A 17,604-nucleotide genomic window follows, 5' to 3' on the forward strand; every position below is an offset into this window, starting at 1 on the left:
GTGGTTTTTTTTCTTCAGTCTCAGCGTTTAATATTTGTAGTTAACTGAAGAAATAGGTGGAAAGAGTTCTTTACAGAACTTAATTAAGTCAAACAAAAGAGGGAGCTCTTCCTACGCCTGTCCAGCTTCTCTCTATGATTACTTTACAAAGACCCTGATTCAGCAAAATAATTCCTGTGTAGTAATATACTTAAATGCTTTCCTAAATAGCAAGCCTTGTTGGGGAGGGGTTAAGAGAAGCAATTCATACCCTTACTTTAGTTATTGGTGATTGACAGTGACTTTACATGACAAATTCATGCTGATGTGGGTTTTTTACGAGACTGGAAGATGAAGAAAATTCAATGAAAATGTAAAAATGTTGTCTGTAGCAGACCGAGATTGTCTGAATTCACCAAGATGGTCCTGAAGTGATTTGACAATTTTGTGTCGAGGGTACCAATCCACAAACCAAATTCTAGTTCTTTTAAAAACTTTTGTGCACACTTTCTGTACATAACTCTTGCCAAATATGAGACGATTACATATAGACTGATGTTTTCTTATAAGAAGCAGGCACCGTTCCTGCTGTCTAAAAATGTGTAGCTTACAGTGGTCCTTTGGGCTGTGCTTCCTGATCATCATGACTTCCTCACAAGGATTGGTGAAAGAAGGATTTTCCACTTAATCGTTCCAGTTTTGTTGAGGGCCCCTTGTCTTTGCCCAGTTCTGGGTCAGTTAAGGCAGTAAGCAAAACTCCCCCTGACTGCACATTGCAGGATCAGGCCCTGGATGTTCTTGCTTGGCATCACTGTTTCACACTTCTGTATGCTGGTGTAGAAAGTTTGTGCTGATTTGAGAATCCGGTGATGGGGGATTCTGACTGAAAGTATTAATTTTTAACTTTAGATCTGTAACTTGGTTTTGTAGAATTAAGTCTATATGTTTAATGTATAGACTTTTAATATATTTATATTGTTATATGCATTGTGTGTGTATATATATAAAAGATACATATATATACATGCGACAAAACCCTACTTGATGTTAAGAATTTGTTGGATACCAGAAATATATATATACATACACAGAGAACTTAAGATCGTAAAGATGCCTTTTATTTAAGTTGATGATTCAAGTTTTAAAATTCCTTTGTTGCTTGTGACCAGCTGTGGTTAAATTAATAAAACGTAGAGCTGCAAAAACTTCCCAAAGCAAGATGATCAGATGAGGTATATTAGCTAGATAAAAATGGTCTGAGTTTGTAGCTGAAAAAACTACCACCAGAGTTATTATTTGGGTAATTGTTGCATTACAACAGATCTCACAATCATAGTCAGTCGGTCAATTAATAGATGGCCTGAAGTTTACTTTTGCAATAAGCCTAGAGAATCAACTGCCAAGTAAGGCAGCATCGTGAGGGTTTCTATTGACCTAGACCTTGAGATGATGGAAGTTCTTTAAAGTACTCTGGTTGCTGTCCTTTCTGTGAAGTTCACGTACCGCCAGTGCAGTCATTTTCCAACCACTGCTTTCCATTGGTTGTCCATTTTAAATAAATAAACAACCACAATTGAAACGCAATGTGAAATGTGGAAAAAAACCCAAGTAACAAGAAAAAGATATTTTAATTTCCCTGCTTTTACTAGAGACTTTTTCTGCAGACTCTCCTCCTACAGGCTTTTGCAAAATTGTGGTATTCATATAGAGTGTTAAAAATTTTCAAAATATATTCTTCAAAGATTTATACTAATCATTGCTAAGTTACATGGCTGCTGATTGTAAAAAAGGACTAGTGTCCATTTTTGCATGAGTGATAAGAAGGAAGTATATAATTTTCTGAGCTTCAGATATTGTACCGTGAAATGAGACTCCTTGTCACATGATGGCTAATCCAATCATAATAGCTGGCGATTTTTGTATACACGCCAGGGTGACCAGGCTCCCCGCAGTTCTCACCCCAACTCACAATACCCCAGAGATACGCCACATTTTCTGCATCAAAACAGACCAAGGGTCCTCCTGAATCACCTTTGCAACTGTCTATGGAGCCATCATGAGTACCTGAGGCAAAAGAGGAGAAAAAAAGCAAAAATGAGTTCATATACAAGGGAGCACACAAAACAGAGCTCAGAAGGTTTTTCAGGTCCATGTCACTTCCTGACAGCTGTTTGCCTAATGGTCACCAGTAAAGGAGGTTCCTAACCTCTTTGGTCTGTTACTTATTTCTTTTTAAGTGCAGGGCCTCTCTTTACATTTTTGGCTGGCCCAAATTCTCCTGATTTGCTTTGATGTCAGTGATGTGAGTCATGTTTTGCCCTGTGCAATAGGGAAGAATTCAGCCATATTGTCTATTGTATCATTAGAAGTAGCTCATTAAAAGTGGACAAAAGCAGGAGGAAAAAGATAAAAAGATTTGTAGGCTGATTCCTATGGAAATGAAGCTATCATAATGTGTGTGTGCCTATGTGTCTGCCTTTGGTGTCCTTTCTACCCAATTGGCCATTGGCCAGTTCCGTCTGTACAGAGCTGTACAAGAAAGGCAGAGGCCTCAAAATTAGTTTCTCTACCAGCTTTATGAAAAAGAAGGAGAGCATGTGAATGCTGGAATGGGAGAGAGAGCAACTGTCTGTAAGTGCCCTCACTGCAAGGTCTCTGTCACAGTGGGGACCTTTTGCAACACCAGATAGTGGCCCTGAGGTGCAAGGGTGTAGGATCCAGTGGTCATTATGAGTTTCAGTGCTCATGGAACTACTTGTTTGCAATTTAGCAAATATAGTGCTAGTGAAAAAATGAATTAAGAGTGAAGGATGTGATAGAAACACTGCTACAGAGCTAGAATACTATTTATGCTATGTCCTATGTACTTATTAGAAGTTTATTAATTTCTAAAACCCTTACCACACTTTTCTGCTTGATTGATTGACCTAGTATGAAGGAACCCATACTAAGCATGAGTCTCCAAGTTTTTATAAATGTAACTTCTTTCTTGAATCTCCACACTACTGAGAAAGAGTTTTGTGAACTTTTCAGAGTTGGAATTACTATCCTATAAAACAAGATTTTATTGCCTTTACTCAGTTTAATTAATGTTTGCTTGTATAACTAACTCCTGTGGATACTACTAGCTCTTAATTCCAAAGACTGTATTTGCATCAGGGAGGGGAACCTAACCCCAGATACCCCTTTTCTGATGTTGTCCCATGTGATACTGTCTTTATTCCCTCTTGGTAAAGTATGATCACTTGGAACACATTGAAGAATAAGGAGGTAAGTTACAGAACTTGCACAGTAGACAAACCCAGTATCTTATAGATGTCATGCTGAATTTATCACAAATGATTTGGCTTTTAAATCTGGTTTTTGTTTTTCTCATTGTTTGTTTAGATATTGCCTTTATTGTTTGATTTAAAGAACAGTTGAGACTATCAGTCCTGTAAGTTGAATACTCATTGCTCTTTTAGTCAGGTATTTGGCAATTTCTTTCATTACTTGAGAAGCAAAAAATATGTATTTAAAATCCTTATTTTAGTGCTAGAAGTGACAAGCAGTTTCCTGGCCAGGCTAATCTTAGTTTGAAAAGTTAATTGTATTTTTCCTGGAGTGCAGTGTGGTAGTAGTAACTGTCTAAGCAGAGGAATAGTCACGTTCTAGTCAATTGGACTACCAGTGTGCTCTAAGACAGGCATTTAAATATGTTGCTGAATCAGAATCAAATATAATAAAGGTAGGAAGTTCAGTGGGCTGTATAGTGCTTGTGTATTTAGAAAACATAACTCAAATTTCATGCTGAAATGTGCCCATAATCACAGAAACTTGGCATACTGTCATCTTAACTCTGTTTATGGATAGATATGTAATGGTGGATGCATCTAGGCTCCAATGGCCAGCATTTTGCTAATGGTGATACTGCGGCAATTGGTTTATTGTCTTTCCCAAGTCTAAAAGATTCCCAGCTCGTATGTCTGACCTTATAAACAGTGGGTTTGATGGTAGAGAAATTATAGTAAGAAAACTGATGCTTGCCTGCACATGCCATTCGTTTAAAAAATCGTCCTGGATACAATTCAGAACAATTCTGAAATAAATGAACATTGCCCCACTTGAGGACATGTGGTTTGTTGTAACCTACAAAAGAAAAGAATAAACTTTTCTAAATTAAAAATGGTAAGTGTATCTTAGACACTTCTAACATCATAAATTCACAGTTGTATATCTACAGAACATAATCTTCAGTATTATAAACCAGATACCTTAAACTGCCACTAATACTCCATATGAACTGCAGAACATTGTCCATATATGTCAAAATAAAAGCAGAGTGGTTTAATTGCAGTGTTAGTACTTTCATTTTATGCCATTTTCAGCCTTTCCCTTTCCTTGTCTTCCTCATGTTTTTTCCTATGTTTTCCATATCAAGGTTTTCAGACACTGAGAAATCGGTATATTGTTTTCTGTGAAATGGAGGTGTGACTCTGATCATCCTTGTTACCTTTTTTCCAATTCTACTCTATCTTTTTGGGGTGAGTGGTCCAGATACTGAAGATACAGGTGAACTATGTATTCAACAAGGTTAAGGAGATTCTCTATTTTGTTCTCTGTCCATTTGGTAGTAATTCTCAACTTTGTATTTGCTTTGTGGACTTCTACTGATTATGGACAGGACAGCCCTTACAACCAGTATGCAGTAGCTCCAACACCAGGCTGTAATCACTGTGATGCAAAACAAATGCTTCCCAAATCTTTGAAAGCGTGATTACATTTGGCTTACCTGTCTCTGTACAACCTTCTCTGGGCTAAACTCAAACACATCAGAGACAAGGTGTTCTGAGTTTCATAACTGTTGGCTGTAGCTCAGATCCTCTTGGGCAGGGGACAGAGGATGGGCTGTGACTATGGGCCACTGTCAGCTACTAACCACCACCTGTTAAGTAGTTACCAGGTCTCCGCAACTACTATAAATCTTAGATTGGCAAACGGAGCATTTCTTATTGTCAAGGTAGTTTTCAACCAGGGGTGTCCTCCAGATCAATATCATAAGTGGCTGAAACAGCAGAGGAAGCAGTACAGAGAAGAGAGCCAACAGTGATAGCCAACTGCTGAACCACAGCCTATGTTTTCTGTACTCAGCCTCTTCTGAGTGTTTTGTGCACCACTACTCTTCAGCCTTTTCAAAATGAATCACAGAATCACAGAATCATCTAGGTTGGAAAAGATCTTGAAGATCACCTAGTCCAACCATTAGCCTAACATTGACAGTTCCCAACTACACCATATCCCTCAGCGCTATGTCAACCTGACTCTTAAACACCTCCAGGGATGGGGACTCCACCACCTCCCTGGGCAGCCCATTCCAACACCTAACAACCCGTTCTGTAAAGAAATGCTTCCTAATATCCAGTCTAAACCTTCCCTGGCACAACTTGAGGCCATTCCCTCTTGTCCTATCGCTTGTTACTTCGTTAAAGAGACTCATCCCCGGCTCTCTGCACCCTCCTTTCAGGTAGTTGTAGAGGGCGATGAGGTCTCCCCTCAGCCTCCTCTTCTCCAGACTAAACAACCCCAGTTCCCTCAGCCGCTCCTCGTACGACATGTGCTCCAGACCCTTCACCAGCTTCGTTGCCCTTCTCTGGACACGCTCGAGTACATTGAAAGTACAATGAAAGCTCACCCCAATTAGAAAATGAGTGATACTAGTAATACATTCTTGTAGTAAGCACTAAAGCAAATACCTTCCTCTAGTCCCCATCCAGAAACCTTGCACCTGTCACCAGCCTTGAACATATACTCTGACCAGGGGATACAGGCAGGTGTGGTGTGTTTCAGGGGACATTCTCCATTTGCAAAAGCTTTCAGCTCCAGCAGAGCAATGTCATTTTCGTAAGTTGTTGCATTATACTTTTCATGGATTATCAGTTGGTTTAGAGTGAAAGTGTCTGTCTCTTTGTCATGTTCTGCTGTATGCAACAGTCCAGTCCAGACACGGTACAGATGAACTCGATTTGCCCTGGAAAAAAACAGTGGAATAAAATATGTTTTGGAACTTAACACAGGCACTGTACATTTCAACTAGCTGTAAACTTTTGCATTTTATCAAAGTTTCTCTAGAATAAAAATATTATATACATATAGTTTCTTTCTGGACTTGATGTTTAGGTTTTTCTGAAGTTTAGCAAATGCAAGGCAGATGAGACTTACTGCTGAGTACTGAAACTAATACAGAAAAAAAATTTTAATGGCCAGCCTCTGTGTTTAGTGCTGTGACAGAGAGAAAGCAGGTGTTCATGCCTCTCTGATTTCAAAAGAAGGAAGAGTGAACAGGTGTGGATGGGATGCTGGGACTGGCAGATCTTCCCTGTCTGCTCTTGCTTGTTCTGGGGAATACACGACCCCAGGGACATTCTCAGGGAACAGATCCTGGACTCCCCCCCCAAGGTAGAGCTGGGGAACAGAGGACGTCTCTTGTATCTCCCTTTCAGGCAAAGCGGTTATGGTGAACCTATCCTGCCTCCCTACACTCTGGCTGAAGAACGCCATGTCTCTTCCAACTCATCATTTCTTTTTAATCTTTCTATTCACTGCCAAAATATTCTACTTTCTCTGAATCTTCCCCATTGTTAATGTGAGTCAGTGTTTTAAATTGTTTTATTCAATAGGCAAATAGGAATTAGCAAACAGGTAGCTAAGAAGGACAATAATATCCCAATCAATCTTTTGCCTTGCAAGAAGAAAATAATGCCCCAGTTTGTTGTTTTTACCTGACACAGTGTGCAGCAGTCAGAACCCAACAGCCACCAATATAAACCCCTCCACAGTACACTGTTGCACCTTCATGGTGATTTTCTTTAATTGCCACTTGCCAAGGGAATTCACCCTATTCAAACAACAAATACCCATAATGTGAAATCATAATAATTGTACTATTTTTAGTGCATAAAGGGCAAACACCCTTCTTGGTATCAACTCATCTCCTTGACTGTATCTAGTTGTAAATAAAAAAATCTGTTCTCCAGAAGTTGTGAATTGGGCTCCATCTGATATAAAGGATATATACTCTAAAATGCAGTAATTTTGTTCAATCTTCTGACTTTGTGCGGTGCCTCCTTCCTTCCAGCTTTCTGTCATGAAACCCCTTGTAGCCAGAGAAACAGATGTAGAATCTGACCTGGTGTGATCAAGAATAGCATTTTTGACTGCATTCTGTTTCAAAAGCACAAATTTAAATTCCATTTTGTCAGAACTGTTATTTCTAGCTATAGTATTAAGTATTTTGCTGAATCATTTTCAATGTGTACTTGTAGTGCTCAGTTTTGCAACTGCATATTTTACTTTATAAATTGTGCTTCACTTTACTTTCTTTTAGTGCAATGCCACTACTGCTGCAAAACATGAAATTAGTGTTGTAGCCAATTTTATTATTTCCATACATTTTAACAGAAGGACAATAATGCCCATTTAAATTGATGCTGAATGAACTCATATCTGGTAAGGATTTTTTTTACCTTTCTTGCAGTCTTTCCACCTATGATTCTTTTCCGTCGAATTAATGTGTGATTTGTAAAACCGCAGTGTACTTGGGGAAGAAGTGTCTTTGTCATTTTTCTTTCTTTAACAAAAAGGAGAAATGTATCTCAGAATTCAGGTATCCATTCTCCCTATTTGGAGACAGGTTTATCTTTATCCTGAAAATCTGAGTGCTGTGAATATGCCGGTAGCTGGAGAAGCAGGAAAGCAAAGACCAAAACTTTTGGCATCTGTTTATGCTTTGAAAATTGCTTGTGTCTTAGCATCACATTACTTCTCTTCATTTTCCACTGCTGCTTGCATTCAGGCAAATAATTTTAAAGCAGTTCTCCTTGATTTGCTGAGAGTTTACCTCCACCAGTTGCCAAAACATGCAGATGTGGGTCCTCAGCCAGGATGAATTATTATGGCATTCTTGAAATTAGTGGAAAGCAAGACAAATAGTAAGCCCCAGAGTGTATATTACTAAATCACAAAGTCCAAATATCTGAGAGTTCTGGATCTGGCCAGCTGCCTGGTATCTAGAAAGCCACTAATAAGAGGCGATGATGTTGTTTTTGGAAGGTTAGTTAACACTTACCTTCATCCATACTGTGATTTTCAGCACCTTTTTCTTTGCCTGTAGTAGAGTAACAAAATACTAAAAATACTGGCAAACATTTAAATTTGTTCTATTACTTGAATGTATGTTTGTGTGCCAAAATCGTGGTGCATGTTTTAAATGCATGAGGGCACACCATTTCACATCGACAGCAATACTCTCTCAGCCTGCTGCCTGCTGTTTCCTTTCCTACTAGACACTCTGGCTGCCTCAGACTACAAATGACCTACATCCAGCAGATGATACTCATTCGTAACTACATGACATCTACTCTGCCTTCCATGCCTAGGGAGCCCTTCTGCAAAGAAACCCTGAGAAATGGCCTTTTTTTGATTTTTAATCTCTAAAGTGATAGCCCATTCTCCTCCACCAGGAAACAACAGAAATTCCCCCTCCTTCCCCATCAACCTTTAGGAGCTTTCTAAAGGCAAAATGAGCATCAGATAACAGGATTTTTTTTGTTGTTTTTCAATTTAGATGATACTGTTGTGTACTGTGTGCCTCCTTTAACAGGGTAAAGGAGGTTATTTAACATGAGAGGTAAATTAAATGCTTCCTGAATCTGGTTTGTCAGGTTTTATTCAAATAAGATGCCCATTGAATTCAGTTCCTAAATGGAGGTTGAGGATTGGGTCTGTTCTCATGTTACCGACAGTAATACTTACATTTAGAGTTCAGTTTACCTTTACCAATTACTGTTTACCAATAGTGTTTACTTTTTGGCTTTAGACTTTGTCTCTTATCAGAGCAAGGAAGAACATTCTAATTTCAAAACAAAATCTTTTCAGCAGTGAGGGGACAGCACACAAGAATTACTATGTTGACAAACTAGTTGAATTCCTCATCTGTGAGGAGAATATTCCTGCCTGTCCTGTTTATGCTTTCTTCACAAATAGGGGGATACCAGTTTGATAGATGGCCACGTAAGCAAAAGACATAATCTGCCTTAAGCCTCCTAAAACATCATCTGTTTCTTCCTTCCTTTAGTTTTCTTGCTATTCTTTTCTAGAAGGAAAGGGAGGAAAATTACGTGACCTTTTCCTCCTACTGTGCATAACATAACATTGGGAAGACTAATTCTTGCATGCATTTTGGTTTTGCTAATCTGTTAAATAATTTAATAATATGCATTGTGTAGTATCTAGTTCCAACTGAGCAGAATGAAAAGTAAGAAACAAAAACATGTTTCAGAAGGAAACCTGCACAGAGAACTCGAGCTTCATCCTCTCCTGTGAGGCAGTCAATTTCGTTGTTACAGACATTCTTGTTTGGAATACAGATATCTGACCGACAGTGGAAACTGTTGTCTCTGCACTCTGTAACAGAGGAGAATTACAAATGTAAATCACAGCATCATATGATTCAGCAATCTCACATAGTTAGAGAACTTTTTAAAATATAAACACAATAAAATATCCATGTTATGGGGGACTTGGCTGTTCATAAACAGATCATAAAAGCAGGCTCTGTAAGTGTAAAACGAAATGAATACTTGGCTCTTCTCATTTTACAGTCTTGAAGTTTTAAGACTTAAAAAATGTGGATCTCTGTTACCAGTTCAGTATTGTACTGCTAGACTTGGTATCACTCCTTACCAGTTTCATCCACAACACATCTCCACACTCAACCTCAGCCAAAGGACTTCCAGTTCTGCCAGCGTTACTGATCATCTCAAATGAGGAATTTGTGATGCTTGGATCAAATTTCCCCCCCAAAATCCAAGTCCAAGATGGCTTTTGGTTGAATGAGCTAAATACAGGATTAGGAATCAGAACTCTTATTTTGAAGATACTGTATATAATAACTTATTTCTTCTAAAATTCTTGATTATATGAAATGTTATTACAAACCTGAGGACCCCCTTCCTTTTAATTCTTGTGATCACTTTGTATGTTATCAAAAGCAAAGCAGTGCTTGAATTTATGGCAGGGTTTTTTGAGCTACTTTATAGTCTTGTGTCAATTTACTATTTAAGGATATATGATCTTAATAGAAAATAAGATAGTTCTCTAAAAGTATCCAGATATCCCAGTATGATCCAAAGACCACTGAACTCAGTTGAAATACTTCTTTGATTCCAGGAAGCATTGTTTTCAGCCCATATAGCTGAAACAGCGCTATTTGTGTCAAGTGGAATCTGAATAAATGTTCTCTAAATATATGAAGCCACAGGTATTTATTATTTTTTTCTAAAATGCCTGCAACTGTTTTTCCATGATTATCAGACTAAGTTTACTGTCAATTGTAAACCTACAAAATTAAGGTTATTTAGGGATAGTGATGGGATTTGTAACCCATGTTACCATTTGGCACCTGAAACACAACTTCTGAAAGTATTCTCCTGCATTCAGGTCATGCTAGATCCATGCCTTGTTTCTTATCAAAATTGTTACAGCTGGAATTGCAGATGCTGGAAGAATGACTGCTCATGAACAAGCAAGGTGACTGGAACTGTTCACAGATATTCTATGGATGATCTTGCATTAGTAATAAATTTAAGAGAGATCTTACTTTGGTTTAATGATAGTTCACTGGAAAAACAGTGTCTTGTTTAATTACTATTGATTTTTCCCAACTAAAAATACATTTTTATTCTAACACAGCTCATTTTTTTGTATCCATGTTTAGTAGCCTCCTAAATAATCTCATTGTATTTCCTCATCCTCTGAGGAAATCCAGATTCTCAGAGATCACTTGCCTGCTTCAAAAACTTATATTATGCCTACATTTTTTGCACTTGCGTATACATAAACTATGGTTTGATTGCTTTAATGTAGTGGCTTACTGGAAAAAAGACTTCCAGCTGTTACATCACTGTAAAAATTATTTGGGGGTGATTTTCTGCTGAAATGATTTTGAAACAGCTGAGAAAGGAAATTATTACCTCTACAGCACAGTTCATCACTTAGGTCTCCACAGTCATTGATTCCATCACAGATTTGGTTCAGAGAAATGCACTTGTTGTTGACACACTGAAACTCACCATCTGAACAAGCTGTGCAGCATGATGAAAATGAAGTTAGTGTGGAAAGGTCTATAGGTTCACAACTGCCCACAAAAATATTTTGCTTGTGCATTTTATTCTATCAGCAGTTTGGCCGATCAACAGTAGGCATTCTGAGGCCCAGTAATGTAAATAGGAACCTTTTTTATTGTTTTAATCACCTTCTCATCAAGCTTTCAATGTGACCACTTATTTTCCTCCTCCAACTTGCAGGAGCCTTGCTAAAAGGACCTTCATTTCTTCTAGACAAGAACTAAATCAGAAATGATCAGTTCAAACCCACTGTAAATGATTCAAGTGGTTAAGATGATGGATGTTCCCTCTCCAGAACTAAGTAATCAAGAGTCTGTGCACTCCTACTTTTGTGGCATAAGAAAAACCTGAGACGATTCATAGCTCTCCTAACCAGCAGCATCAAAGGCTGATGTTTATCAGTGCCAAAGAAAGCCCACTACAGAAAATAGAAAGCTGTTAGAAGTCAAAACAAGGAGTGATTCTCCTTATATCAATGAGAAACTGAGGAGTCCCAAAACTCCCCAGAAGACACGAACAGTTCCACTACAGTCATGCTTGTCTGGCTACAGTGCTACTGGTGTTCTAATTGATCTTCCTCATAGACAAAACAGTAGGAGGTTGTCACCTGTCTCTTCACCAGTTAAACCGGGAGAGACAAGACCTGTGGGATACAATATACCATGGTACCCTTGGAAGGGATGGGCAAGCAAACAGAACCATGGGTGAAATATATTCACTTTTGAGAAATATCTGTAAAAATTCTTTAGGAGCAACAGTGATTTTCCAAACCCGTAAACTCAAGACTGTCTTGACTCAACACTGCCTCAATTGTCTCAAAGTCTGCAGAAGGATTATTTAAAAAAATCAAAATGTTTCAGTTCAGGTCTGCTGTGGCTGAGAGTTCAGCAAACTAGGTCCTAATTATTTAAAATAAACTTAAAATATAAGAACCCCAAATAGATATAAAACAAAAAACCCCCTACTAACCTCTGAGGTTTTCATGGCACTGAAGACTAACAAATCCCTCATGACTATCTCTTGATTTCATCTCTATGTGACATTCAGCAAGACTCGTCTCTAGGCCCCTGCAAGTTATTTTTAGACAGTGCAACGAATTTAAGGCAGATTCTGTGATGCTGGAATCAGCTTGGTAATATTCAGCACCTCTGTGAAGATACAAATAATAATAACAAATTATATAATTTCACGATGGATTGTCCACTGCTTTTATTGTTTAGAATTTATATGATTTTCCTCAGTGTAAATGAATTTTGGTCATGGCTAAGAAAAAGAGCAGACGTCCCATGGAATTGTCTAGGGGTAAGTAGGAGATGTTTACTTTGGAAGAAAAAGTAAAACAAAGTGCTAGTTTTTGCTGGTTGCTGCATAAAACTGTCCCTAAATCCGTATGTAGCTCTATGACAGTCACTGTGTATCATGATGGATAGAAAAGTCTCCTTACTTGTAAGCTCAGATCTCTATCTCTGTGTGGACACAGGTGAGCCATAATTTGGAAACCATCCTGCATGGGGTCAAGTATCCTTGGTGTCATCAAAACCAATGCATATTGAGGAAGCTCAAGCCACTGCAAGGCTGGGATTAATAAATTTTATCTCCCTTGGTTGTACCTGAGCGGTATCCTCCTAACAGTGTATGTGTCCCCTACCTTAAAGAAATATGGATCGAGTAAATAAGTAACTAGAGAGGCTTACAGTGGGACTCTAGGGCTGAATGCTCTGTCCCAGGACAAACCCTTCTATGCTATCTAAAGAGATACTGATTAGGACTAGGAAATGTTTGCTTCTCACCTAGAGGGGACAATTTAGGGCACTGCAATAGCATTTTCAGTCTTCAGGTAGGGTTGGGGGGGCAGCTGTATGTGACTAAGTTAAATTAGTTGTATATGTGTAAAGTTATTATGTACAGGATATAGAGTTGAGCTGAACGTGCAACTCAGGTCATCAGTGCGGTCGCAGGAAAAAGAACAAGTTCTGTGTGGCCATCCCTGGGGCCAAAGCAAGCAATGACAGCAGGGGCAAGGGATGAAGGAAAAGAACATGTTCTGGTTCTTATTAGTCTGGCTGGTGCAAGCAGCAAAACAGAGCTGTGCCCTGTTGTCAGCTGTCATTTCTTACTTTTCTCTGCATACAGGTTATTGCTCAGAACTACTTGGGAATGGTCCATCTATGCACTTTCCCTTACACAGACCTGAGGGAAAACCTCTGCATTGGTCTTCAGCTTTATTTTAAAACAATTATGGTTTGTATAGTTGTAATTTGTAATAGAACACAGAAATCTATGTTTTGGCTTTCAGTTCCAGGTGTCAATTTAAGAAACTTTATCAGAATATTGCAGCCAGTACATTGTTGATGAGTTTTCTGCCTTAACTGTTGGCTGGCTGCGACTGGCACTTCCCTAAGCATCACTACTTTTTCAGATCCCTTGCAGTTATCCAGAGATAAATTTCCCAAACTTACGATTCAAAGCCAAGGTGCTTGCAAGCCACATTTGCTTCATTCATAGTCCACTCACTATCACATACAAGAATGTGGTTCTTTTGATTCAGAGGTTTTACTCGAAGCAAACTTGAATCTCCATTGCCCACAGAGACTGAAAATGTTTCTAAAAAAAAGATAAATTAAAAAAAATCCCCAAATAAAATCATATTATGTAGATGTATCTAGTGGAAAGAAGAGCACAGAAACACATCAGGTCTAATTTTGTATTGACAGCCAAAGTTCATATGGAAACAACAGTAGATTGGGAATCAGAAGCTTTAGGTATTATTCCTGATTTTTCTGTGGACTGACTTTGTGGCTTTGAGCCTGCCACTTTTTCAAAATATACCAGTTTCAGGACAAATGAGGGTAATGGTTCCTACCACGTAAGAGTACCTGAAGGTGTACCGAGCAAAGGTTGCATCTTAGTATAATAACTTTCATTAGAGGATTTTTGATAACCAACCAGTAACGCTTCAAGTGAGATATCCAGATCCTGTGTCTATTACCTGTGTAGCAAAACTTCTGCTATTTACAGTGGAGCTAAGGTCCTCCGCTTAACTTAGTGAATGGAGGCTCTCTGATCCTTTTCAGTATAATGGGCAAATTGAATTTTGCCACCCTGAGGGCAGTGGACTGAGCTGCTGCTTCTGTGGGGAAAGGGAGGGCTGGTACTGAGACAGAGACTGGACAGGAGAGTCCTGGGCCCGGCTTGCTGCTCCTGCTGCCTTCGGTGGAGGTGCAGCTGAAGGATGGGTAGGAACAGGAACCGCTACTGCTAAAAGAGGCCACCCGCCTAGTTAGCAGGAGCCATTTCTCCTTGCACTCAGATGGAGGTTGGGCTGACAAAGCAGCTTGGTGCAGCCTGAAAAGCAGATGAGCACAAACAGCTGCTTGTCAGTGCACAAACCATCACTGGTTTGCAGGGCAATATCTTTCTGTTTTGATGAAATCCACAGTGTGAAGGTGATGGCAGTGAACGTGGCTTACCTTCTCCCCACGCACTCCCACACACACGTCAGCAGCTTGGCTCCATCCCTTGGACTTCTGCTCCTGTGTGGTCTGTCCCTATCCAAAAGATACCCTCTCTGCTAATGTTCTCAGCAGGCCCTCTCCCACTGTGCCTCCCACCATAGTCAACACGCTGCTTGGAAACCTTTGAGGTCTTTCCTGTGTCTGTTTCTTCCCTTTCTACCTGATGATTTGAGCAATCTACCAGCAGTAGGGTGACCTGGGCCTGTCAGTAACTTTATGAAAATCAATAGATACTGCCCATTTTCAATGACTTCTCATTTTCTGCTTCATGTTCTTACTAGTGCAAGGAAATGAACAGACTTTCTGAGCTGTAAATAGTAAGCATCTCCTTGGCCACAAATGACTGACCGATACATTTTGGAAAATAAGATGTTAATACCTTCAGATGTGCATTTTCCCTTGTGCAGAAACTTTGCTTCAGGACGTTGACACTCATAGCTCTTCAGGTGACAGTAAGTACGGAAGTACCTTCCATTGGTAGAACAAACTGAAGTGCCATTCTTGGGGCACTGGTAGGGAAGCTTACAAAGGCACTTTCCCTCCACACATCGTTCCCAGGGATGACAAAACACTTTCTCACAGGACTTGTGTGTGTATTTGTTGCTTAAGCATTCTCCTATGAGGTACGTGTCTTGCTCAGCTGGCTGGGCAGGCTCAACCTGCTGAAATTGGTTTTCTTCAGTATTAGATGCTGCATTCTGCAAGGCACAAAATAAAAAATAAAGGGAGTAAGACTAGGAACTGCTCCAAGAGTTCTGCAGATCTCTTTACTGACCTCAACAAAGTGTTCATTCATAATCCTTTTCCTATCTTACAAGCACAAAGGTACTAAATAACATTTATAGTGTTTATTTCCTTGTCTTTGGCCACCTCATCTTTCTCAGTTTTTGTGAACTTTTCGTTTTTGGATCATTCACCTGGTGTGATCTTCACTCTTACTGGTCTTCCACAAGCTCTATACTCTCCCATACAATCCCATTGCTGTGGTGTGTTATAAACCATTGGATTGTAAGCAAATCAAAACACAAGGGGACCTAAACACCAGAAAAAAAAATTCTTGTTTTTTTCTGAGACTTTTTTATTGGCTTGGTTGGCTTTGGGTTTAAATATCACCTGTAAATATTTATGAGCTACGTAGAAGCAAATAAAGAAATCTGAAATTAATAATTTGTTTCACCATGTGACTGCTGAAGTGACAAGTACCTTAACGAAATTTGAAAATTAAAGTGCCCTTCTTTATTAGCTCTTTTCCTGTCTCTTGCACAGCAGTGGATTTGCAGTGTTGTTGCTGGTCATCACCAGACTGCAAGTACAGATTCTGACCCTCCGTCCAACTGCCTCTAGGTGAGTGACTCTGCACCTGAGTTTGTGCAGCTCTCTGGTGACGTCATTGCTGGCTGAGTGCTTTTGCTTACTAAGATCTATGGGTAGGAAGAATGTTGAAACATGAAAAATACATATGGATGGACTTTGCATAAAAACGGGAGAGAAAAGTCAGTCCTCAAATGTGATTTATCAGCTTTGACTGTCAATTGAATCAATGGAGCTTAAGTTTAAAGTTCTCATGAAGAAATCTTGGCCATAGTAAAGTCAGCAGGAATGTTGTTGGAGCAGAATTTAATCCAGCAACCCCCCTTTTAACAGTTGTATAATCTTACTGAATTCTTCCTGCTGTTCTCAGGTGGGTAGAATCCAAACTGTGAGCCAGATCCGGCTTGGCATAACTCCCATATTGTACTAGACATTTGTCCTGAATAGGAACAAAAGGTGCTGATTTTTATCTAAGGGTTTCTCTAAAAGACTCAGGGCATGTTGAACGCTCAGCCCAGAGGGGCTTTCTGGGACACTTCTGCCAGAAGAGATTCGGCAGCAAACCTTCAGGCAGTACAATATACCAAACTGCCACATGAGAAGACTGTAATTTAATTTTTCAAAAAAAGAGGGACAGGAAAAATTGCAGCACCTTTCTGCAGTCAACCATGTTTGCAAATTGGGTTTAGGATAGGATCATGATTAAAATCTTTTCCAGAAGCCTGTTAGGGTAAACCCCAGATAGAATCAATACATGAAAGAGAAATGGCAAGCTTCAAACATTGAAGGTGGGCTGAAACAAATGTATGAAACACAAATCCTATGAAAGGAAACTTTAAAAAATCAACTGGTTTTGCTTTTATAACAATAAACTGCTTTTTAACTTTTTTTTTTTTTAGCAATAAATTACTGCTACCACAATAAAATAAATTCTTACCTCTGATCCACAAAACCAAAAGAGAGACAAGAAAACCAAGAAAACCGGGACTGCTTGCATGATGAAATTTTATCTCTCTTTGTAGACGAATTTTTCTGGCTGAGATTCTTTTGAATGTCAGTTGTTATATTTGTGTTTAATTTTTAACCATTAGTAAAATATTTTAAAGTGAGTTAGAAGTAAAAGTACAGGAGCCTCAACTATTAACTGATAAATCTGATCTGTCCAAAAGGATCCTGCCTCAATTTAATTGGTTTTACTGTAAGTGCAGGACAAGATAACAAAAGTAAAGCCCTTAAAGTAAATCATTAAAAGGAAGCACTTATTAAGGGTACACATTTCTTTTGCTAGGGGAGATTGATTGTATCATCACGCTGATTCTCCTGGTTGTAGGCATTCATCTGTGCCAGACTGTTGTAAAAGATGAATGTGTTTTTATATGAGATACATATGTCTTCATAGATACGGAGAAACACTCATGTCTGTGTAATGTCCATTACATGCCCAGCTGGATTACAAGCTCACATTACACGATTTGTATCGGGAATTTCCAAGGGTTTGACCAGTCCCTGAAGTACTCTTCGGAAAGCCGGTTTCCAGGAGCACTTTGGCCGAATCCAGCAGAACCAACCTGGCCCCCTGGCCCCCTCCCGTCCCCTCCCGTCCCGTCCCCTCCCCTCCCCTCCGTGCAGGCCGCGGC

General features: G+C 39.3%; 1 protein-coding gene across 1 annotated transcript; it reads right to left on the minus strand.

Moving 5' to 3' along the window:
• Positions 1–1,075: 1,075 nt before the first annotated feature.
• Positions 1,076–17,461, minus strand: CFI (complement factor I). Its single transcript, XM_074823262.1, has 12 exons — positions 16,905–17,461; positions 15,036–15,354; positions 13,601–13,745; positions 12,111–12,289; positions 10,989–11,099; positions 9,304–9,420; positions 8,084–8,122; positions 7,482–7,585; positions 6,738–6,853; positions 5,712–5,986; positions 4,006–4,107; positions 1,076–2,043 (listed from the first exon to the last, which is right to left on the minus strand). Exons 1-12 carry the CDS (start codon positions 16,962–16,964, stop codon positions 1,826–1,828), a joined length of 1,785 nt encoding a protein of 594 aa, XP_074679363.1. The 5' UTR covers positions 16,965–17,461; the 3' UTR covers positions 1,076–1,825.
• Between the last annotated feature and the right edge of the window lie 143 nt (positions 17,462–17,604).

The sequence above is a fragment of the Strix aluco genome, chromosome 4 (assembly GCF_031877795.1).
Source record: "Strix aluco isolate bStrAlu1 chromosome 4, bStrAlu1.hap1, whole genome shotgun sequence".
Lineage (NCBI taxonomy): Eukaryota > Metazoa > Chordata > Aves > Strigiformes > Strigidae > Strix > Strix aluco.